The sequence below is a fragment of the Ornithorhynchus anatinus genome, chromosome 2 (assembly GCF_004115215.2).
Source record: "Ornithorhynchus anatinus isolate Pmale09 chromosome 2, mOrnAna1.pri.v4, whole genome shotgun sequence".
Classification (NCBI taxonomy): domain Eukaryota; kingdom Metazoa; phylum Chordata; class Mammalia; order Monotremata; family Ornithorhynchidae; genus Ornithorhynchus; species Ornithorhynchus anatinus.
This window is the reverse complement of record NC_041729.1, coordinates 45,580,778-45,604,855: the sequence shown is the minus strand read 5'-3', so window position 1 is coordinate 45,604,855 and position 24,078 is coordinate 45,580,778. Positions and strand designations below refer to the sequence as shown.

At 43.1% G+C, this 24,078-nt stretch overlaps 1 protein-coding gene across 1 annotated transcript; it reads left to right on the top strand.

Annotated features, from left to right (window-relative positions):
- Window positions 1-3,007: 3,007 nt before the first annotated feature.
- KDELR2 (KDEL endoplasmic reticulum protein retention receptor 2) lies at window positions 3,008-23,539 on the top strand. Its single transcript, XM_001508018.5, has 5 exons — window positions 3,008-3,213; window positions 13,354-13,454; window positions 18,496-18,654; window positions 20,197-20,449; window positions 21,415-23,539. The coding sequence occupies exons 1-5, from the start codon at window positions 3,123-3,125 to the stop codon at window positions 21,447-21,449; spliced, it is 639 nt and encodes a 212-aa protein (XP_001508068.2). The 5' UTR covers window positions 3,008-3,122; the 3' UTR covers window positions 21,450-23,539.
- The last annotated feature ends 539 nt before the right edge of the window (window positions 23,540-24,078 follow it).

The window sequence follows — 24,078 nt, the reverse complement described above, 5'->3', positions numbered from 1 at the left end:
TAGTTTTGACTCTACTGTCCTCCCTGTGAACAGTCTTTTGAGACCAGTGAGCTACACTGCAAAACACAGGCACATATTTTCTCTTGTCCTCAGCCCTAGTAATGGATTTTGTTAAGTGTTTACTATGTGCCAAGCACTTACTAAGCGCTGGATCGATCACATTTATTGAGCACTCACCCGGTGTAGAACACTGTACGAAGCGCTTGGGAGAGTACAATATAATAGAGTTGGTAGACACGGTCCCTATATACAGTGAGTTTACTCTCTAGACGTGGTTACAGATATTAGCATAAATAAATTATGGCTACGGAAGTAAGTGCTATAGCGCTGAGGGAGGGGTGAATAAAGGGTGTAAAAGCACTCAGTAAGTACCTTTGACTGATTGTATTTTAAGCACTGCCCAGAGGCCTAAACCAGGACCTGTGTGGCTCCATGCCCTTGCGTAATAAATACTACTGGTTAATTAAGTGATTGATTGTATTTTCACCAGTGCCCAGAGCCCTAGACAGGGACCTGTGTGACTCCAGGCCCTCACCCTAGCATAAAACTGATGTACAAGTAAAATAAACAACCCTCACAAAATCTCCCCATCTAATAATAGCTAGACTCTAAGCTCACTGTGAGCAGGGAAAGTATCATATTGTTCTCTCCCAAGCACTTAGTCCAGTGCCCTGCACACAGCCAACACTCATAAATACCAATGATAGATCGATTACTAAGACCGGGAGAAGAGAGAAGCAGGATGAATGGGAAGAGGAAGGGAAACTGCAGAAAGGAAAGCTGCACGGCGTAGAAAAGAAAGCACAGGCCTGAGAGCCAGGTGGTCATGGGTTCTAATCCTGACACCTCCACTTATCTGGTGTGTGACCTTGGGCAAGTCCCTTCCCTTCTCTGGGCCTCAGTTACCTCATCTGTAAAACGGAGATGAAGACTGTGAGCCCTTCGTGGGACAACCTGATTACCTTGTATCTACTCTTAGATCGGTGCTTGGCACATAGTAAATGCTTAACAAATACCAACATTATTATTATTATTATTATTATTGTTCTCTGGGTCTCAGTTACTTCACCTGTAAAATAGGGATTGAGATTGTGAGCCCCACATGGGACAGGGACTCTGTGCAGCCCAAATTGCTTGTATTCACCCCGGTACTTAGTATTCATTCATTCATTCAATCATATTTATTGAGCGCTTACTGTGTGCAGAGCACTGTACTAAGCTCTTGGGAAAGTACAGTGCAGCAATAGAGAGACCATCCCTGCCCACAGCAAGCTCACAGTCTGGTGGTGGGGGTGGGGTTGGGGTTGGGGAGAGACAGGGTGGCTTAATGGAAAGAACATGGGTTTGGGAGTCAGAGGTCGTGGGTTCTAATCCCGGCTCTGCCCCTTGCCACTGTGTGACTTCAGGCAAGTCACTTCACTTCTTTGTGACTCAGTTCCCTCATCTGGAAAATGGGGATAAAGACTGTGAGCCCCACGTGGGACAACCTGATTACCTTGTTTCCCCCCTAACGCTTAGAACAGTGCTTGGCACATAGTAAGTGCTTAACATGCCATCATTATTATAATTATTATTCCAAGTAGTTAGTACAGTGCCCTGCCCCTAGTAAGCGCTCAATAAATACTATTGAATGAATGCTCTGCACATAGTAAGCACCCAATAAATACTTTTGAATGAATGAAGTGGACATCAATATAAATAAAATTGCAGATACACAGAATGGGAGCTACAGCTTAGTTCGGTGCTTGGCCTAGAGTAAGTGCTAAGCAAGCACTAGAATTAATTGGCTTCTTGGGTGGGGGGGAGTCGCGTCCCCTTTATTAATAATAATGTTGGTATTTGTTAAGCGCTTACTATGTGTTAAGCACTGTTCTAAGCGCTGGGGTAGATACAGGATCATCAGGTTGTCCCACGTTGGGCTCACTGTCTTCATCCCCATTTTACAGATGAGGTCACTGAGGCCCAGATTAAGACTACTGTTCTAAGCGCTGGGGTAGATACAGGGTCATCAGGTTGTCCTACTTGGGGCTCATAGTCTTAATCTGGGCCTCAGTGACCTCATCTGTAAAATGGGGATGAAGACTGTGAGCCCCACGTGGGACAAACTGATGATCCTGTATCTACCCCAGCACTTAGAACAATGCTCGGCACATAGTAAGTGCTCAACAAATACCAACGTTATTATTATCATTATTAATCCCCATTTTACAGACGAGGAAACTGAGGCCCAGAGAAGTGAAGTGACTTGCCCACAGTCACCCAGCTGCCAATTATTAATCCCCATTTTACAGATGAGGGAACTGAGGGCCCAGAGAAGTGAAGCGACTTGCCCACAGTCACCCAGCTGCCAATTATTAATCCCCATTTTAATAATAATAATAATGTTGGTATTTGTTAAGTGCTTACTATGTGCCAAGGATTGCTCTAAGCGCTGGGGTAGACAGGGGAATAAGGTTGTCCCACGTGGGGCTCACAGTCTTAATCCCCATTTTACAGATGAGGGAACTGAGGCACAGAGAAGTTAAGTGACTTGCCCACAGCCACACAGCCGACAAGTGGCAGAGCTGGGATTCGAACTCGACGAAGAACTGAGGCCCAGAGAAGTGAAGCGACTTGCCCACAGTCACCCAGCTGACAAGTGGCAAGGGCGGGATTCGAACTCATGACCTCTGACTCCCAAGCCAGGGCTCTTTCCACTGAGAGCCACGCTGCTTTAAGGGGGGGAAGGCCTGGGACAATGAATGGGCTTCTTGGAGGGGTCGCGTCCCCTTTAAGGGGCGGGGCCTGGGACGACGATGGGGTTGAATTGATTTCTTGGAGGGGTCGCGTCCCCTTTAAGGGGCGGGGCCTGGGCCGACGAGGACGATGAATGGGCTTCTTGGAGGGGTCGCGTCCCCTTAAAGGGGCGGGATCGGGGGCGGTGATGGACGGGGGCGTCCCGCGCATGCGCACTAGGGGGCGTGGCCTTTCCTTTTCTTTCTTTCTTTTTTTTTTCCCCCTCTTTTTTTTTCCCAGGCTGCACCGGGCGCGGCTCTGGCAGTTCGGCCACGTCCGCGGGCCACGTCGTCCGCTCCCCTCGCCATTTTCGCCGCCGCCGTCGCCTCCCCGCTCCGCTCGCCGCCATGAACATCTTCCGGCTGACGGGGGACCTGTCCCACCTGGCGGCCATCATCATCCTTCTCCTCAAGATCTGGAAGACCCGCTCCTGCGCCGGTGCGGCCCGCGGTGGCGGAGGGGGGAGGGAAGGAGAAGGACGGGGCGGGGGAGAATGGCGGGGGGGCCGGTCCTGTCCCGTCCCCTCAGGGCTTCGTCCTTCGCCGCCGCCTCCTTGCCATTCCCTTCCCCCGACGGGACTCCCCGAGGGAGGGAGCAGGTGGAGGAAGTTGTCGGGGTTGCCCTTGACCCCCACGTTGCGGCGAGGAGTTGAGTTTCATTCATTCTTTATGGAGCGCTTACTGGGTGCCGAGCACTGGACTGAGCGCTTGGAAGGGACAGCTGGGCCCCAGACAGTCCAAACGGGGGAGAAAGACACAAGTAGCCAGGCATTCATTCAGTCGTATTTATTGAGCTCTTACTGGGTGCAGAGCACTGCACTAGGCGCTTGGAAGGGCCAGTTGGGCCACAGAGACCCACAGTCTAAACGGGGGAGCCACACAAGTAATAATAATGTTGGTGTTTAAGCGCTTACTACGTGCAGAGCACTGTTCTGAGCGCTGGGGGAGATACAGGGGAATGAGGGGGGCCCACGTGAGGCGCACAGGCTTCATCCCCATTTTACAGGTGAGGGGACTGAGGCCCAGTGAAGTGACTGGCCCACAGTCACACAGCTGATAAGGGGCACAAGGAGCCAGGCATTCATTCAGCCGGATTTAGGGAGCGCTTACTGGGTGCAGAGCACTGGAAGGTCCATTTGGGTCACAGATAGAGACCATCCCTGCCCAACATCGGGATCACAGGCTAAACAGGGGAGACAGACAACAATACAAGCAATCAGGCATTCATTCAGTCCTATTTATGGAGCGCTTACTGGGTGCAGAGCACTGTGCTAAGCGCCTGGAAGGTCCATTTGGGCCACAGATGGAGACCATCCCTGCCCAACATCGGGATCACAGGCTGAACGGGGGAGACAGGCAACAACACAAGTAATCAGGCATTCATTCAGTCGTATTCATGGAGCGCTTACTGGGTGCAGAGCACTGTGCTAAGCGCCTGGAAGGTCCATTTGGGCCACCGATGGAGACCATTCCTGCCCAACATCGGGATCACAGGCTAAACGGGGGAGGCAGACAACAAAACAAGTAGTCAGGCATTCGTTCAGTGGTATATATTGAGCGCTTACTGTGTGCAGAGCACTGGACTAAGCGCTTGGAAGGTACAGTTCGGCCACAAAAAAAGACAATCCCTGCCAACAACGGGCTCACAGTCTAAATGGGGGAGACAGCAAAACAAGTAGTCATTCAGTCGTATTTATTGAGCGCTTACTGGGTGCAGGGCACTGGGCTGAGCGCTTGGAAGGGACAGTTGGGCCACAGAGACAATCCCTGCCCAACAACGGGGGGTTGTCCATGACCCCCAGGTTGCTGCGAGGGATGAGAGGGGCAGGAGCTGCGTTTTCTCTCCTCCCCCCTCGTTTCCAACCTCCATTTATGATCGAAGCACAGGCTCGATGGAGCCTTTATTTTACGGGAGCGGAATCGAATGAGGTCGACCAGCAAAGGGAGGAAACTGAGGAGCGTAGGCCACGATCTTGCATAGGAAAGGGGAGAAGTGGATCTTGAGTTGTTGGGGTTTTTTTCTTTCTTTTGGAAGCGAAATGGATTCTGATGGAGCGGCCCGTTTGCTTGATGCAGATTTGCAAAGGGCGGCACGTTTGCATGATGCGAATTTGCAAAGGACGGCACGTCTGCACGATGTGAATTTGTGAAGGGGTTGGAGTTGCCGCTCGGCCCCACAGAAACTAGCGTTCCGTGGACTGGAAACAAAGTTTGAAGTAGCAGATTCTGCAGTTTGCCGCAGGCCCTTGCTGTCTGCCCAGTTGAAACTCGGGGAAACAAATAGCGGCGGGTTCCGTACCTGAGTTTAAGTTAAACCCTAAGCGAGTGGGGTGGTAGGGCCCTTCCATTCTCTCCCGGATCTGGAGGATTTGAAAGAGATGTCGTTGTTTTCCGTCGAAAATTTGGAAGGCAATGAATCAGTTTGGGAGGATGAGCAGTCGATTGGATTCCCTGGTCTGGTCTGACGTGGCAGTTCATTGAAGATGGGGTGGGTTCAGTTGCTCTCGCTGGATGTTGCTGCTGCTGCTGGCGAAAAGCATTGTATCGGCTCCCCAGCAACTGTCCGCTTATAACAAGGATTTACATTCGAGTTTAGGGGGGGAAAGCAACAGCAGCAACTTGGTTTTAACGTTTCCAGGGTGCATGGTGCAAAAATTGCAAGCAACTTTGGAGGGGAGAGACGATGTCCCAAATATACTGTAGCAGATCTCCCTTTAAGGAAATGAACCGTATTTGATTAGTGCACCGTTTGGCCACTTGGCCCTCGTAAAGACAACATTGCTTGCAATAAAGGCACATTGCTTGCAACCTGCCGCCAACTGTCACTTCTGTTCTTTAGTCCCAGTTTCGTTCTGTCTGATTGCCAGTGGGTGCTGTCAGGCCTTCTCTCGAGAGAGAGAGTGGGGGGCATCGGTGCAGGCAGCGAGACTGAAATGAGGTATTGTCGAGAACACCAATTACATTTTACTGAAGTCCAAAACCTTACTGGGTTTTACACTTCAAGATTTCTTGGTATTTGGGAATACCTTAAAATAGGCTGCAGCTGTTTTGTGGTATTTTCGGCACTGTCTACTGAAAGAATGAAATAGGACAAATTTAGCACCGTAATGCCCAGCGAATTATGAGCTTCAGGAATTGTAATGAAAGTCAGATAAATGATGAATGCTATGACTCTGAATTGATCTGCAATTTTGGGGTCCATTCTTTGATTCTAAATTAAGATCAGTGACCAATAGCCAATCAGTAGTATTGAGTGTTTACTCTGTGGCGGGCACTGTACTGTTTGGGTGAGTGTAACGTAACATAGTGGGTAGACCTGTTCCCTGCCCACAACGAGCTTACAGTCTGGTGAGATACAAACATTAATATCAGCCAATTATGGATATGTACATAGTGCTGTGGGGCTGAGGGAAGGGTGAATAAAGGTGCATATCCAAGTGCGAGGGTGACAGAAGGGGAGTGGGAGGAGAGGAAATAAGGGCATAGTCAGGGGAGGCCTCTTGGAGGAGATATGCTTTTAATACAGCTTTGAAGGTGGGGAGAGTGATCGTCCATCGGATGTGAAGAGGGAGGGCATTCCAGGCCAGAGGCAGGACATGGGTGAGAGGTCGGCGGTGAGATAGAGGTACACTGAATAGGTTGGAATTAGAGGAACAAAGTGTGTGAGCTGGGTTGTAGTAGGAAATCAGGGAGGTAAGGAAGGAGCCATTCCTCTAGGTTTTTTTGTTTGTTTTGGTTCAGCCTACCTGGCCCCAACCTGACTTTCAGGAAGGTTGAGGTAGAGGGAATTTATACCCAAACTATTTTTCATTATGGTTGTTGACGTCCCTGGTCTAGAAAAATTCCATTAATGCTGCTATTGCTAAGTTGCTCTTGGTTCCCCTGCCTTGGTAAACTTGCATTCTTTCCAGCTCTCCTCCCCTGGAGGACCATAGAAGTGTGATGAAATGGAAGGCAGTCTGGGTCTCGGGGGGCAGGGGAGGGGCACTTAAATGGACTCTCTTAAATCAATTAGGTTTTATTTTTAAATTTGTATCTCTTGATTTACCCATGCATCATATTTCCCCATAAATGATATAGTGTAGGTGATTCTACAAACCCTGAGAGCAGCGTGGCTCAGTGGAATGAGCACGGGCTTGGGAGTCAGAGGTCATGGGTTCTAATTCCGCTTCCACTACCTGTCAGATGTGTGACTTTGGGCTTAATTTAACTTATTTGTGCCTCAGTTACCTCATCTGTAAAATGGGGATTAAGACTGTGAGCTCCATTGTGGAACAACCTGATTACCTTGTATCCCCCCCAGTGCTTGGAACAGTGCTTGGCATATAGTAATCGCTTAACAAATGTCATCATCATCATCATCATGTATATAGTGTCGCTGCATTTTTGCTTTTTTTAAATTTTGGTTAAAGCATGGCCAGAAATTTTAAAGGTGGCATATGGAGCTACCTTAATGGATTTTAAGGGAAGCTGGGTTTTTTGGTTAAAAGGAAGAAATGCAGGTTTTAGATGCTACTAATTTTAAAGTTATGCTTAAGCGATGAGGATAGAATTTTTGAAACTTAACTAGTCAAGGAACTAAAAAATCAGAAGTGAAAGATATGTATATGTAGTAACCTCATGTCCATCATAACTGAGCTTGTAATTGAAATGTGGTGTTAGCTTGTATAAATCCATTTGAATGAGTTGCATTTTTACATCCACATGTCTTTTCGATTAAAATGATTTTCCTGTCAGTTTTCAACTAGAGGTAGAACCATTCCTGGGAGGACTTCAAAGTAGCAGCTGAGCTGCTGCTTATTCAGCTTCCCCAAAGAGGTGAGAATTCTAGGAAGGCCTGCAGTAGTGAAGCAGCAGTGTCCAAACTAGGTGATAACATACAGTGCTCCTTTGGCCACGACCCCTACCAAGGTCCCCAAATATTATTAAAAGTAGTAGAAATGATCCCTGCCCTCAAGGAGTTTACAGTCTAGTAGGAAAGATATGCCTTAATAAATTAAGCAATAGAACAGTTTTTCTCCTCAGCTGTTCCAGTTGCTGCTGCTCTTCTCCCTCACCCCTGTCACCAGTGAGTATTTTTCTAGGTGTGAGGAGAGAGTGTGCTTGCAGATGGGGAAGGAAAAGTTTTCAAGTGGAATTTTGTGATCACCAGGAAACAAATTCTAAACAAAGGTTAAACTACAAGCATTGTTTAAACCTTCCTGAAAGGGTAAATTAATCTTCATTCAGTACATTCATTCATTAATTCAGTCATATTTATTGAGTGCTCACCATGTGCAAAGCACTGTACTAAGCACTTGGGAGAATACAGCATAACAGACACATTCCTACCCACCACGAGCTCACAGTCTAGAGGGGGAGACAGACATTAATATAAATAGATAAATTATAGATATATACAGGTATATACATGTGTGCTGTGGGGAAGGGAGGGAGGATGAATGAAAGAGGAAATAAGAATGGTGCAGAAGGGAGTGGGAGAAAAAGAGGACAGTTAGTCAGGGAAGGCTTCTTGGAGGAGATGTGCCTTCAGTTAGGTTTCGAAGTAGGGGAGAGCAATTATCTGTCTGAGGAGGGAGGGCTTTCCAGGCCAGAGATAGGATGTAGGCGGGAGGTTGGTGGCAAGATAGACGAGATCGAGGTACAGTGAGAAGGCGAGCATTAGAGGAACGAAGTGTGAGGCCTGGGTCGTAGTAGGAGATTAGCGAGGTGAGGTGGGAGAGGGCACTGCATCACCACAAACCATGGGAAAGAGTACTAAAGCATGATAGCGCCCCTTATTTTGAAAGTGTGGGTGTCCAGACTGATTTTAAAACAGCACTCAGTGTTAGAAGACTCTGGGTCATTTGTGGGCAGAGAACATTTCTACCAATTCTATTGGATTGTACTCTCCCAGGCACTTAGTACTGTGCTCTGCACGAAGTAAGCACTCAATAAATACCATTGATTGATGGGCAGTTAAAAACCATTGCACTTTCTAATTCCTGTCAGGAGGAAGCATGCCATTCTGTTTACAGTATTCTATCTCATATACCTGTTGACCCATGTTTTCAGGGATCGTCTAATCAGAATCAGGCTGTCATGAGGAAAATAGCATTTTAAACTTTTCTTCTGATTCAACTCCAGCCCGTATCAGTGTTTTCCCATAATGATTTGCTCATTACTGATTATTACAAGTGTCTGTGAAACTGAAATTTGAGCGAGACAGTAGTATTAAAACCAAGGGATTAGTAGAATGGGGAAAGTAGCACTGAAAGATCGGGAAGGGGTAAAGAGGAAAATGTTAGGAATGTTAGGAAAACTAGAAGCAGTGTGGATCCTAAACCTGTTCTTTACATATACAGTGTGCTGAGCAGGACATTTTCTGTTTTGGGGACAACATGTCCTGTTGACTCAAAACAGCTAAGTCGTTTGGGGCTCATGACCTCCCCAAACTTAATTCCTCCTTTTCCAGATTTGCTTCCCGTTTTGTTCCCCCTAAAAGCCAAGATGAAATTTACAGACTGAAATCCCTAAGTGACCAACGGTTTCGCTGCCATACTTAACTGGCAGGGCACTAAGAAGGTTTCCTTCTGTCACTCCTATTAGCATGTCTACCTGCAAGTTACTGGTAGAGTTTCTGCACTTATGGGAGGAGAATCTGGTAAACTCCCTAATCACCAATCCACTCTCGGGGACCTTACAGATATGGAATATAGAGTAAAAGAAAAAGGCCACATCAGCTGCTGCTCTGTGGGCGTGTAACGGCCAGCGTCCACATAGGCCTGACTGTGCTCGTCCTGCAGACCTGCACACTCATTGTGGCATCACTGTGGAAAGAGTCGACTTGGATACGAACTGTGTAAAAGGCCTTATAAAAACTGGTGGTGATTTCTAAGCGTAGAGCTTTAATGCTGTCATTGCAGAAGAAATGCTCTAAATTATTTTTCTATTAATAGTTTTAAGTATTCTTGTAGGGCGCTGATTATAAAGTTGACCATAATGGCATGTCATAGATTTTTTTTTCCTTCCCAAGCCACAGTTGTTTGTGTTTTTAGCTTGAGGTGTTTAAAAATAAGTGCCAACTTTGTAAATTCTGTAGCAGTTACATTGATTGCCTTATTTTAGATTACATTTGCTCAAAGATGAATGCTATAAAAGCAACATAAACCTTTTTAAGTCTAGGTCCAAAACTAGAAGTATTGTGAGAACTGTCATTTATTAGTTGGGGAATATTTTTTTTAATTAGTAATGAAAAGGAATTACAAGGTTGGTGAATGGCCAGGGAGGGTGTGGAGGCTTTGTCATGATTTAATTTTGTTCATCCTATTTTGAAGAGTGAACAAAAGGCACATCCTTTGATCTGTCATAGTAAAATCTTATCTCTTGTATATTTTATTACTGGGGGTCATTAAGTCAGCGCAGTATGTCTTCCTACTACTTCCCTGCATAATAATAATTGTGGTATTTAAGAATTGACTGAGTGCCATGTGTTGTACTAAGTGCTGAGGTAGATGCAAGATAATCAGATTGGACAATTGTGCTCCCACACGAAGCTCACAGTCCAGCCAGTGCTATTTATTGAGCACCTACCATGTGGAGAGCACTATGCTAAGCACTTGAGAGAGTACAGTGTAACAGAGTGGGCAGGCATGTTCCCTTCCCACAAGGAGCTAACAGCCATGAGGGAAGGAGAACTGGTGTCGAATCTCCATTTTACAGGTGAGAAAACTGAGGCACAGAGAAATTGTGACTTGCCCAAGATCACCCAGCAGGCAGATAGCAGAACTGAGAATAGAACGAAGTCCTTTGACTCACGGGCCCGTTCTTTTTCCATTAGGCCATGCAGCTTCTCAACCTTCTTGCTTTGCTCGACCCTTTCCATGCAGTGATCTCCTTCTTGCCAAATCCAGTGGCCTCTATTCCATGCTAATCCTCCTTGACCTCTCAGCTGCCTTTGCCATTGTAGAAGCAGCGTGGCTCAGTGGAAAGAGCCTGGGCTTTGGAGTCAGAGATCGTGAGTTCGAATCCCAGCTCTGCCACTTGTCAGCTGTGTGACTGTGGGCAAGTCACTTAACTTCTCTGTGCCTCAGTTACCTCATCTGTAAAATGGGGATTAAGACTGTGAGCCCCACATGGGACAACCTGATTCCCCTGTGTCTACCCCAGCGCTTAGAACAGTACTCTGCACATAGTAAGCGCTTAACAAATACCAACATTATTATTATTATTATTAGACCAACCCCTTCTCCTGGAAACACTGATAATGTCCTCTCCTGGTTCTCCGCCTGTCTCTCTGGCCTCTCACTCTGTCTCTTTCGCGGGCTCCTCCTCTGCCGTCTCATTGTGGGAACCCCCTCAAGGCTCAGTTCTGAGTCCCCTTTTATTCAGTAGGTGGTGGTGGGATAAGAGTTGCCTTTTCCAAAAATGATAGAGTAGCCCTAATAATTAGGATTGAACTATTTTAAGGATATATTCTTAGATCTTCCCAATTATGTGTTTAATTAGGATATATTGTGGCAAAAAATGAAGCGAGTGTATTAGTAAACACCTGGTTCCATTTACTCTGGGCAGTACAACAATTTTCTGAATTTAGTATGCTATTCCCTTTGCCTTAGTGTTTTTACTTAGCCTCCATTGAAGAGTGAGGTAAACAGTATTGTAATTTGATTTATAGATCAAGTATAGCTGAACTTGGAAAATTAATTTATATCAATCAGTGGTATGTGCAGAGCATTCATTCATTCAGTAATATTTATTGAGCGCTTACTATGTGCAGAGCACTGTACTGAGTGCTTGGAAGGTACAATTTGGCAACAGAGAGAGACAATCCCTGCCCAGTGATGGGCTCACAGTCTAAACGGGGGGTGGGGGACAGGTAGCAGAGCAAAACAGAACAAAACAAAAACAAGAAAGCATTATCAAGATAAAGAGAATCAAGGGGATGTACACCTCATTAATAAAATAAATAGGGTAATAAATAATATATACAAATGAGCACAGTGCTGAGGGGAGGGGAAGGGGGAGGAGCAGAGGATGGGGGGAAGGGGAGGGAAAGGGGGGGCTCAGTGTGGGAAGGCATCTTGGAGAAGGTGAGCTCTCAGTAGGGCTTTGAAGAGGGGAAGAGAGTTCGGCGGAGGTGAGGAGGGAGGGCATTCGAGGACAGTGGGAGGATGTGGGCCAGGGATCTATGGTGGGACAGGTGTGAATGGGGGACAGTGAGGTGAGGGGCAGAGGAGCGGAGTGTGTGGCATGGGCAGTAGAAAGAGAGTAGGGAGGTGAGGTAGGAGGGGGCAAGGTGATGGAGAGCTTTGAAGCCAAGAGTGAGGAGTTTTTGTTTTGTGCAAAGATAGGCAACCACTGGAGGTTTTTGAGGAGGGGAGTGACATGCCCAGAGCGTTTCTGTAGGAAGACGATCCGGGCAGCGGAATGAAGATTAGATTGGAGTGGGGAGAGACAGAAGGAAGGGAGATTAGAGAGAAGGCTAACACAATAATCCAGTCGGGATAATATGAGAGCTTGTACCAGCACGATAGCCGTTTGGATGGAGAGGGAAGGGCGGATCTTGGCGATATTGTAAAGGTGAGACCGGCAGGTGTTGATGACGGATTGGTTATGTGGGGTGAATGAGAGAGCTGAGTCAAGGATGACACCAAGGGTTGCGGGCCTGTGAGACAGGAAGGATTGTCGTGCGTCCACAGTGACAGGGAAGTCAGGGAGAGGACAGGGTTTGGGAGGGAAGATAAGGAGCTCAGTTTTAGAGCACTATACTAAGCACTTGGGAGAGTACATTGCAATAGATTTGACAGACATGTTCTGTGGCCACTGTGATCTTCTGTAATATATGACATAACCTGGTCAGGGAACAAGTTATTCTGTGAACGTAATTATTTTTCCTTTTTTATGATTTGTACTGATGCAAAACTAAGCACTATCTTGGCATTCTGAACCACTGGTGTTCTACACAGAATGTAGAATAAACACTAACTTGAAAAAAGATCATGGAGCTAGTGTAATCTCTGGCAAAAAGATAAAAAGAGCAGCTGGGGTTTGATGTGTAGCAAAATACTATAATAGTGCTCCTGGGGCATCATTTTTCTACCCGTTTAGAAGTTTTTAGTTTGACTTTGAGATGGATTGTGGGAGCCCCTTGGCCAAAAATTTGGTGTAGCATTTTAATTTGCAAGTGTTTGAGTCACGCAATGCTGCTAAAATGATTATCAAATATTTTAATTAAAAGACCAAATTGCACATTTCATCTGTGTTGTTCAAATTCAGTTCACTGTGTAGGGGGGCTCTTACATCAATGGTGCTTGTAGTCTGATCTTTGCTCTTGATCAGCCAAAGGTGGAAATTACAGAACAGTTAGTCATCAAAATTATTATCTGTTAAACGTAACTGTAGTCAGTTTAAAATAACCTTTGTATATAACCTAAGGTTCTTATGGAGACTACTTACTTTAGTTTGAGTTGAGATTCACACTAATATTAGAAATACTGCCTAATTCTAGGAAGTATACTGGTTAGTAAAGACTCAAATTTCATCTTCAAATACCTCTAACAGAAGTCCTCTTTGATATTCTGTTTCTTTTTATCTTCAGGTATCTCTGGAAAAAGTCAGCTTCTCTTTGCACTGGTCTTCACTACTCGTTATTTGGATCTCTTCACTTCATTCATTTCATTATATAATACATCTATGAAGGTATAGTAAGCTATCTTCTTTTTATCTCTAATTCTCAGGTTTGTGGCATATTTCCTGTATGTGGTCACTGAAGTTGCAATATGCCTAGTTAAAAGTTGCAAGTAAGTGCAAGAAAGATTGGTTTCACAGACAATTTGGAAAAATGCAGCTGCCACTCAATGTTGTAGAAGCAACGTGGCCTTAGTGAAAAGATCATTGATCTGGGAGTCAAAGGTCCCGGGTTCTAATTCTGACTCTGCCACGGGCCTGCTGAGTGACCCTGGGCAAGTCACTTCTCTGAGCCTCTGTTTCCTCAATCATTCATTCATTCAGTTGTATTTATTGAGCGCTTACTGTGTGCAAAGCTCTGTACTGAGCGCTTGGGAGAGTACAATATAACAATAAACAGACACATTCCCTGCCCACAGTTCATCTGTAAAACGGACATCAGTACGGGTTCTCTCTCCACCTTAGGCTGCGAGCCCCATGTGGGCCAGGGATGGTAAATGATCTGTATATTCTGTATCTACTTCAGCCTTTGTACAGAGCTTGTCAAGAGCTTAACAAATACCACAATAATTATTATTATTTCAAATATATTATACATATTGTATCTCAGGTCCACAAAGTTTTGTACACCACGCGAACTCTCATAACTATTACTATCAGTAAGTGGTAGGCGCAAACAGAGGAAAATAGTTCCTCATCTGTTTAGAACTAGATCTAGTTCAATCTCATGCTGTTATACAGAATTGTAACTGCCCAACTGTAACTGTTTGAAGTTCCCTTATTGGATGTCCTTTCCTCCCCATATTTTCTTTCCTATGTGTGACAATAGGAGAGAAATAAAGTAGGTAATGATTGGAAATTTAAATTTCCAGTGGATTGAAGTTCATAATAATCATTGTGGTATTTAAGTGCTTACTATGTGCCAGGCACTGTACTAAGCGCTGGGGTGGATATAAGCAAATGGAGTTGGATACAATCCCTGTCCCATGTGGGCTCACAGTCTCAATCTCCATTTTACAGATAAGTAGCTGAGGCTCAGAGAAAGGAACTGAGTTGCCCAAGGTCACGCAGCAGGCAAGTGGCGGAGCCGGGGTTAGAATCCATGATCGTCTCACTCCCAAGCCCATGCTGTATCTACTATGCTATGATAACACCCTGTCAGTTGGCTCGTTAAATCCAGATTCCAAGTATGTTTCCTTGTGGAGGAGCCAGAATTTATCTGCTGCAGAAGCAGTAGTTTTAGGTAGAATTATTTTTGCTGGAAGGAAATATGTGGTTACAGTTCATTAACTAAGCATCTCAAGAAAATCTGAAAAATAAAATGCATTGCCCTTTATCTTCACACTGTAACACAGCGTGATCATAACTAAAACTTCTGACTTTGGGCTGGAATTCATTCTCAGTGTTACTTCTCAATAGTATCAGAGGTTTAGGAATCATGACTACTTACTTAATTATACTGTCCTCTCCCAAGTGCTTATTACAGGGCTCTGCACATAGTAAGTGCTCAGACACCACGGATTATTGTTGAATGTTTTGGAGTTGCTTTTCATTCGTGGAATAATTGTTCTGGAGGTGAATATAGATTTGCTTTAAAGGATTATGCTTTTTCTGTACTGAGTGGCCTGCCCTCCTTTAGGAGAGCTTCATGCAACTAAGTGTAAGAAAAACTAAAAAGATATAAGAAACAAGCACATTCATATCTTACTGTAGATCAGAGTTTTACTTAAACTGCGGTTTGTCTTTCAGAGCAATATACAGTTCTCAAGTGATGAAAGCATTTTTTATAATGGGAGATTTATATTGCTTTTTTGGTATAACCCAAAGGATGTACAATCTGCGAAGCAGGATGGCATAGTGGAAAGAGCATTAGCCGGAGAGTCAGAGGACCTGGGTCTTAATCCTGGCTCTACCATGTGTCTGCTCTATGTCCTTGGACAAGTCACTTAACTTCTCTGTGCTTCAGTTACCTCATCCGTAAAAAGGGGATTAATACTGTGGGGCATGGATGGACTCCAGCTTGATGAGCTTGTATCTACTCCAGTGCCTAGTACAGTGTCTTGTACATAATAAGTGCCTAGTAAATACCTAAAAAAAAAACCAAAAACTTACCCCCGTACTTACTACAGTGGCTGGCACATAATATGTGCTTAACAAATATCATAAATAAAAAATTTGTGGAAATAACTCTGAATCCAAATTAATTATTTGTGTTTTGTTTTATGTATGTGTTAACACCTAATGTAGATTTTAAAATAGGGAATAATAATAAGCCTTAATACACAATAGTGTAACTGTATTAGTGACCCATGGGACCAAGAAATTGAGGTGTTATAACCGTAAGAGCCAACTCTTTGGAGACAGCAAGGGTGACTGATTTTAAGTTGTAGAAATCAGTGTATTATTCTACCTTCAGGGACTATTTTGATCATCGAGGTGAGCAGCTAGTTGAGAATGGAAGGAGATGCTGATGAGGTATCAGGACTCTCCTTTTCCCAGACTTGGCATACGACTAACCCCTGTGCTCAATAGAAAAGTGGTGCATGCAGTTAAAACCAAGTGTCTCTGTGAAAAGACAGTATGCAAGTGGGGGCCCAGTCTCCTGACTATTATAGGGGTCGAGACATGTCACCCCCCTCCTCAGAAAATTCCAGTGGTTGCCCATCCATCTCCATATCAAACAAAAACTGCTCACCATTGGTCTTAAAGCACTCCATCACCTTGCTCCTCCTAGCTCACCTTGATTCTCTCCCTCTACAACCCAGCCCACACACTTAAGTCCTCTAGTGCTAACCTTCTCACTGTTCCTCCATCTTGCCTGTCTCGCCACCGACCCCTAGCCCATGTCCTGCCTCTGGCTTGGAACACCCTCCCTCCTCAAATCTGACAATTACTTCCCCCCTTTCAAAGCCTTATTGAAAGCACATCTCCTCCAAGAGGCCTTTCCAGACTAAACCCCCCTTTTCCTTATCTCCCACTCCCTTCTGCATTGTCCTGACTTGCTCCCTTGGCTCTTCTACCCCGCCCCCCCCCCAGGACTTACATATATATCTGTAATTTTATTTATATTGTCTATCTCCCCCGCTCTAAATGGTAAGATAGTTGTAGGCAGGGAATGTTACTGTTTATTACTGTATTGTACCTTCCAAAATACTTAGTTCCATGCTCTGCACACAGTAAGCGCTCAATAAATATGATTAAATGAATGAATGAAGAACGATCTCAGCAGAGTAGGGGACTGGAATGAAAAGGGAAACCTGGCTAATGTACATTGGAAGACTTGCAGGGACACTCAGTTTTCCATATTGTGGGGGACATCCTTCTCATAATACAAACCTATTTGGTTACAACATGATGTGCTCTTGGGAAGAAACAGTTGTGCAAAAGTAGACAGTCGTAGGTGTGGATGAGCACTACTGTGCAAGTTTTCCTTACCTCAGGGTTTGGCAGGACAGCAGCCCCCCACATTATAGGAGAAATGTGTGTATTGTAATAACATTTCTTCCCCTAGTGCAGAGTTCATCCCTTGCTCTCCCTTGTGTGCTCACATGCAACTCTGTCTCGCTGATGTTGAGCAGGCTTCGATTTCATCTCCCTATTCTACTCTTTGTCCTGGTATATATCCCCGTTGTGCTCTAACTCACTGATGCTTGAGTCACCTACAGCTCAAGGACCGCTTTACCTAAGAATGTAAATGTCATATGGTCAGAGCAGATGTTCAGTCATCCCAGTAAAAAAGCTTGAAGTATCACAGACCTGGGAGTCAGAAGGTGGGTTATAATCCCATCTCCGCCACTTGTGTGCTCTGTGACCTTGGGCAAGTCACTTCACTTCTCTCTGCCTTAGCTCATCTGTAAAGTGGGGATTGAGACTGTGAGTTCCATGTGGGACAGAGACAGTGTCCAATTTGATTTGCTTGTATCCACCGCAGCGTGTATTACAGTGCCTGGCTCACGGTAAGCACTTAATAATTGCCACAATTATTATTATTATAATATTAAGTATTTGTATGGTATGCTTGTCCCCCTTGACGATTTAGCTACCAGTTATGCTAGAGGATTCTCCATTTTTCTCCTATTCTCACAGAGACCCTTTCATGTCTTACCCTAATCCACCTGAGAATATTCCTCTAGCAGAGGACACTGAGATATAAATGGCTTGCATCTACCAGGACAGGTGATTAGACTGTAAGCCCGTCAGTGGGCAGGGATTGTCTCTATCACTTGCCGAATTGTACATTCCAAGTGCTTTGTACAGTGCTCTGCACATAGTAAGCGCTCAATAGATACTATTGAATGAAAGGACAGAACCGAAGAAATGCAGAAACTGGTGGATATCCTCAGAATAAACTAGTAAAGTTCAACTGTGTTTTTTGGTGTCACTGACATTATTTTATGTGCTCTCTTGTAGTATAGGAAGAGTTAATTATTTCTACTGGTTGTTTCGTCCTGGGCTAAACAGTTCCAGATGCGTTTATCAGAGAGAGCTGGTGCCATACGAGAATGCAGTCCTACCTTAGTCTTTGTTCATGTGCTCTAATTTTAAATCTACTTCTTTGTACTTAGGCCATAAGCTCCCTCTTTTTTTGAAGCTGACATTCTGAAAATGGTATCAAATTTTTCTCTGGAGAGGGGGAAAAAAAACACCTGATGCTTTACCTTTTGAAGAGAGGGAGTAAATGACTTAATCTTCCAAGGCAATAGATGACTATACAACTTTTTGTGCAAATAAATTACAATGCCAGTAACAGCTAGCTCCTTTCAAGCTCCTTTGACTTAGTTTCAAATTGCACTGGGGAAGAGAATGGCTGTTTATTATTCTGAGAGTTCAGAGTTCTTCTGCTATATCTTCATCAAAGCCTATTAACTTTGCAAAGTTTAATATGTTAATTACATTCAATTATGAGGGGAAGACAAGTTTTACAAGCTTTTCTACTGCTAAATAGGTTGTCAGCCTAATTTTTTCTTGAATTTTTAGCAGTTTCTAATGACTGAGAAATTTGTTCTTTTAAAAATAATGGCATTCTGTAATTTGCCTTTTTAATTTTTTTTAGCTTATTTACATTGCTTGCTCCTATGCCACCGTGTATCTGATCTACATGAAATTTAAAGCTACCTATGATGGAAATCATGACACATTCCGAGTGGAGTTTCTGGTGGTTCCTGTTGGGGGTTTGTCGTTTCTTGTCAATCATGACTTCTCTCCACTTGAGGTGAGTTATAAAGTTGGGGAACTTTTAAGTTTTAATTGGATGAGGAATTGTGCCCAGAATTACCTGTTCATAAGAGCAGCTATATGTTAAAACAAGCTTTTGCTTTGTTATCCATTAAGAGCAAAGACAATGCTTGCTTAACTTTTTACAATAGTGCGTAGGGCAGGGCTGTACATTTTGGGGTACTTGATAATCTTTGATCTCTTAGGTGATAGGAACTAATCTCTGGCCAACATCTCATTTATCCTCTCAGTGTAATTACAAATAACACACAGGAGTTTCTCATTGTTCTTTTTTTTTCCATTAGTTTGCTTCAGCTATAGTCTGTGAACTCCTAAAATTGTTAGACTATTGTTTGTGTACACAGTGTTTAAATATTGCTTTAATGACTTGTTTTAGTGACAAGACTCTTTTTCTTGTCAAGATATGGAATCCGTGTTTTTGTGGAATTCAAGATCTTCATTTTACTTTCCTAAACCCTAAATTAAGAAAGGGGGAAAAAAAACCTCTTTAGAAACTCATAAAAATCGTGTAAGTCAGTCATATTTATTGAGCACTTACTCTTTGCAGAGCATTGTGTTAAACGCTTGGGAGAGTCTTGTGTAGTCTTATGCTGTCGAATCGTTTCCGACCCATAGCGACTCTGTAGACACAACTCTCCTAGATTGCTCCACCTCCATCTGCAATCGTTCTGGTAGTGTATCCATAGAGTTTTCTTGGTAAAAATCCAGAAGTGGTTTACCATTGCCTTGTTCCGCACAGTAAACTTGAGTCTCCGCCCTCAACTCTCTCCCATGCCGCTCCTGCCCAGCACAGGTGAGTTTTGATGTGTAGCAGATTGCCTTCCGTTCGCTAGCGACTGCCCAACCTAGCAATGGAATGGGTATACTTCTGCTTGACTCTCCCTCCCGTAGCCTAGACTGGTAGAGTACTGGTATGATCCAGGTATCATCTTCAGAGGATCTTGGGACAGTACTATATGACAGTATAATAGATACATTCCCTATCTACAGCGAGCTTACAGTATAAAGACAGAAGGGGAAGTGGGAATTGAGGAACATAGTGATAATCGGTGCTCCCCGTAGAATGAGTCTACTCTTTAGTAAAATTCCAGGAAAGAGCAAATATATAACATAAAAATATATAACAACTGTCTGGAACCATGAATTGGGATAAGGACTGTGTTTATCCTAATTCTGGGCAGAGTGTGGGTCCGAAAATTAGAGTTCAGTTCGAGTCCCAGTTTTGCCATGTAACTGCTGGGTAACCTGGGACAAGTTACTTAACTGCTCTGCCTCATCTTCCTCATTTCCAAAATGAGGATTAAAAATACCTGCCTCACAGGATTGTTCTGAGGATAAAACGAGAATTGATGTGAAAGCCCTTTGGAAAAATAAAAGCACCGTACCAAAAATAGGTAGGATGATTGTATAAGCTGAAACACTCATGAAAATCACTAGGTTTAAAACTAATGAAAACCTTCTCTCTGGATTAACAGTGGTGATTGTGGTACTTAATAGAGTTGGTGAACTTATTTTCCAGATTTTGTGGACATTCTCCATCTACCTTGAATCAGTTGCCATACTTCCACAGCTCTTCATGATCAGTAAAACTGGAGAAGCAGAGACCATCACTACTCATTACCTTTTCTTTCTTGGTCTGTACCGTGCCTTGTATCTAATTAACTGGATTTGGCGCTACTATTTTGAGGGCTTCTTTGACCTCATAGCTGTTGTTGCCGGTGTGGTCCAGACCATTCTATACTGCGACTTTTTCTATTTGTACGTTACTAAAGGTAAGTTCTGACCATCTTTTGTCCCGTTTTCAAGTCTACCCAAATTTTCGTATTTGCTGACAAATGAACTATTAGCTGAACTAGTTTAAAAAAAAAAAGTGAGATGAATTGGAGGTGAGCAGAGAGGGAGTCTGGTTAAGCAAATGGTCTATCAAATTAACTTCAGACATATGATCCAGGGCAGGAAGTCACTAATTTAGAACATCCCATTGGAATTTATTTTTGACTTACTTAGAGTAAATGCATAGCAGGCAGTCTTTCATTCCTTCCAACCAAATGATGGAAAAACATATTTCATGGACTGATATTTGGAGTTATCTTCAATCAGTATTTGAGTGTCTTCTCTATGCAGAGCATTGTACTAGACATTGAGAGAAAATGCGAAAAAGAGGAAACATAATCTCTGCTCTTAACTATTTACACTGCTTTACGGGAAGCAGTGTGGCTTAGTGGAAAGAGCCCGGGCTTGGGAGTCAGAGGTCATGGGTTCTAATCCCGACTCTGCCACTTGTCTCCTATGTGACTTTGGGCAAGTCACTTAACTACTCTGTGCCTCACTTTCCTCATCTGTAAAAGGAGGATTAAGACTGTGAGCTGCATGTGAGGCAACCTGATAACGTTGTATCTACCCCAGCGCTTAGAACAGTGCTCGGCACATAGTAAGCGCTAAACAAATACCATAATTATTACTGTCATTACCAACTAATAGGATGTTGGGTGGGAGCCTTTTAAAAAAAAAAAAAAACAAACCCAAAAAGCAAACTTAGAGGATAGTCACTTGAAAATAATTTTGTTTTTATTACGCTTGTTAATCTGCAGTCTGTGTTGAACAGCATTTCACTTTTTTCAGGGTTAGAGAAGATTTACTGAGTTGAAGTATAGCCATTTCATACTAACTTTTTCTTTCTGATTTTTTGCTTTTGTTTTTTCCCCATCCTTCCCCTAATCTCACCCCCCTCCCATAGTGCTCAAGGGAAAGAAGCTCAGTTTGCCAGCATAAGTGCCAAAGACCATCACCAGCATCTGTCCTCAGGTTGCCTGGACAGAAGAATTCTAATTACAAACAAAGGCATAAGATGCTTGAGACAGAAAGTCAGACCGTAACTCAACTTTTTTATTGCAGAAAGTCATCAGCGGCTCTGAAAGAGCACAGAGGAGAGTAACCAGCGGATTTCTGTTTTATGCATCTTGCCTTCTTTTTTTTATTACTATGTACAAAGATTTTTTTACATAAAGAAACTTAATGCTGTATTAGTAAATTCAGTGTGTAGTTTCAATTGGAATAGTTCCAAAAGTGAGGGTTTTGTGAGGTTGTTTACAACCAGAAATAAGTGCAAACCTTTTTTTTAATTTTCAAGTTTTCTTTGAATTGCTGACTCAGTGTCTACAATGAAATTGAACTACCTGACAGTTTGTAGTTCACTTATTTGTTCCTGCAAGTTGCATTCCACTATATTTATTATTTTTTTTCCAAAAGATGAATCATCTTAGTTCACTGCAATCTAAGACACCGACATTTGATGTGAAGTGTTCTGTTAAGTATGTTTTTTTTCTCATGAGAAGAAGGGTGCTCCCTCTAAAATCATAGCAGTACTGTTCAAAACTGGTAAAGATTACTCAGAAGCCTTTTTTCAAGGCTGTTTTTCTTTCCATTCCCCCACCCCCCCCAAAAAAAGTAAAGTTGGGAGTGAGCATCAGAGGCTAGTCCTAGAACCATCCAGGTTTTGTGTCGTGTCCCCTCTCTCTCAGGTGGGTTAATTTTGAAAAGCAGTTTTGCTGAAAGAATTTGGGATTGTAGCTTTGAATGGCAGGGCTTCCTAATTGGGTGGGTTTTGTGAAAGAGTATAGGTGTTTATTGTTGCATTGACATGAGGGGGGTGGAGTTGGGGGGAGAGGAGTTAATTATCTTGGATGTTGATCCCTACCGAATCCTAAATTTTATTGTTGCACCTGTTAAAAGGAATAGTCCTTGGTAAATGTTAATTGCTGTAATCTACAGGTGATCAATTTTAATCAAAATCCTGGTTTTTAAAAACATACTTTACAAGTCCATGTTCAAATTCAAAAAGGTTTTGATGTCACTTTTGGGCAATTAGTATTATTTACAACTGTGTTTTAAGATCAGCAGCACCAATTACTTTATATTCTTTAAATGATTCTTTTTTTTTACTGAGCTGTTGCATGATTTATCGTGTTACCATCCTAAATAAACATTTTATGAAACATAGTACAAATTGTCTTTGTTTATGAATTGGGTAGTAGAGCATTCTGTCCAGGTGAATTTTTTTAGGAGCAGCACAAGCACAATTACAGGGCAAACAATTCAAGTCTATTTTGTGGCAATGTTGGTTTTTGTGTTTTGTGAAAATGCTGAATAGATTTTAATCCACTTTACTGTTATGTATCTCCACTGCTACATTTATGACGTATACATAAATAGGTGGATTTTGTATGTGAAATTATTAGTGTAACTACTAACACTACTTCTAGGAGGAAATAATCTGGTACTGTACTAAATTGGAAAAAGAGTTTTTTGGGGTTGTTTTTTTTTTGTCACCTCTGAGCACATGTAACTGCTTGGCTGTGAAATACATGAATCCTTTGAGCCTCTCCTCAACTAAATTCATTTTCTCCCTCTAATTCACATTTCTCAACTTTTTTTATTCCGTTATCCCAATTTTCCTCCTTAAATCTTTGATGAGACTTGTTCTCCATCTTTCCAGGAGAGTTTCTCAGAGGCATAAAAAATATTTAATAGACACTGTAGTGTACTGCTAATGGTGGAGGCATGGGGCATTGAATCTAAGTGGATTCATTAGGTTAAGAATACAGTGTAAAGAGAGAGCTTTAAAACATTGATGTCCAAGCCAATTTAATTACATATTCTTGCGTATCAGCCATTTGGGTCAGGTTATGATAGTAAAAATTGACCAAAGCGGAAATGAACATCTTTAATAACATTTTCTGAATTTGGGAGGAAACATTCTCATTCATCTTGAAAATAAATTGCATCACCTTCCGTGATGACATTGTTTTTAAGCCTGTATTAAGTAGATACCTTGTCTTCTGAATAAAGTTTACAAAACTTTTTCCTATCTCTGAAGTTTTTTTTTAAACCATACTATTTTGTATGTAAAAATATTGATGCCCATCAAGTAATTTTGGAGGAATTATTGGCCATAACTATCAAAATCATAAAATTCTAACTGCCACTGTAGTCTGTAGAGAGATTAACCCTGATCTCAGGTAGCTTAACATTTCTTTCTTTGGTTTCAGCACTCATCTCCACAAGCCTTGTAAATCAAAATATTCAAGTAAAGGGTAAGTGCTATCAAATATAAGATCTGCTAGAAAAAGACATAATAATAATAATGTTGGTATTTGTTAAGCACTTGCTATGTGCAGAGCACTGTTCTAAGCGCTGGGGTAGATACAGAATAATCAGGTTGCCCCACGTGAGGCTCACTGTCTTCATCCCCATTTTACAGATGAAGTAACTGAGGCACAGAGAAGTGAAGTGACTTGCCCACAGTCACACAGCTGACAAGTGGCAGAGCCAGGCTCGAACCCATGACCTCTGACTCCCAAGCCCGGGCTCTTTCCACTGAGCCATGCTGCTTCTCTTGTTA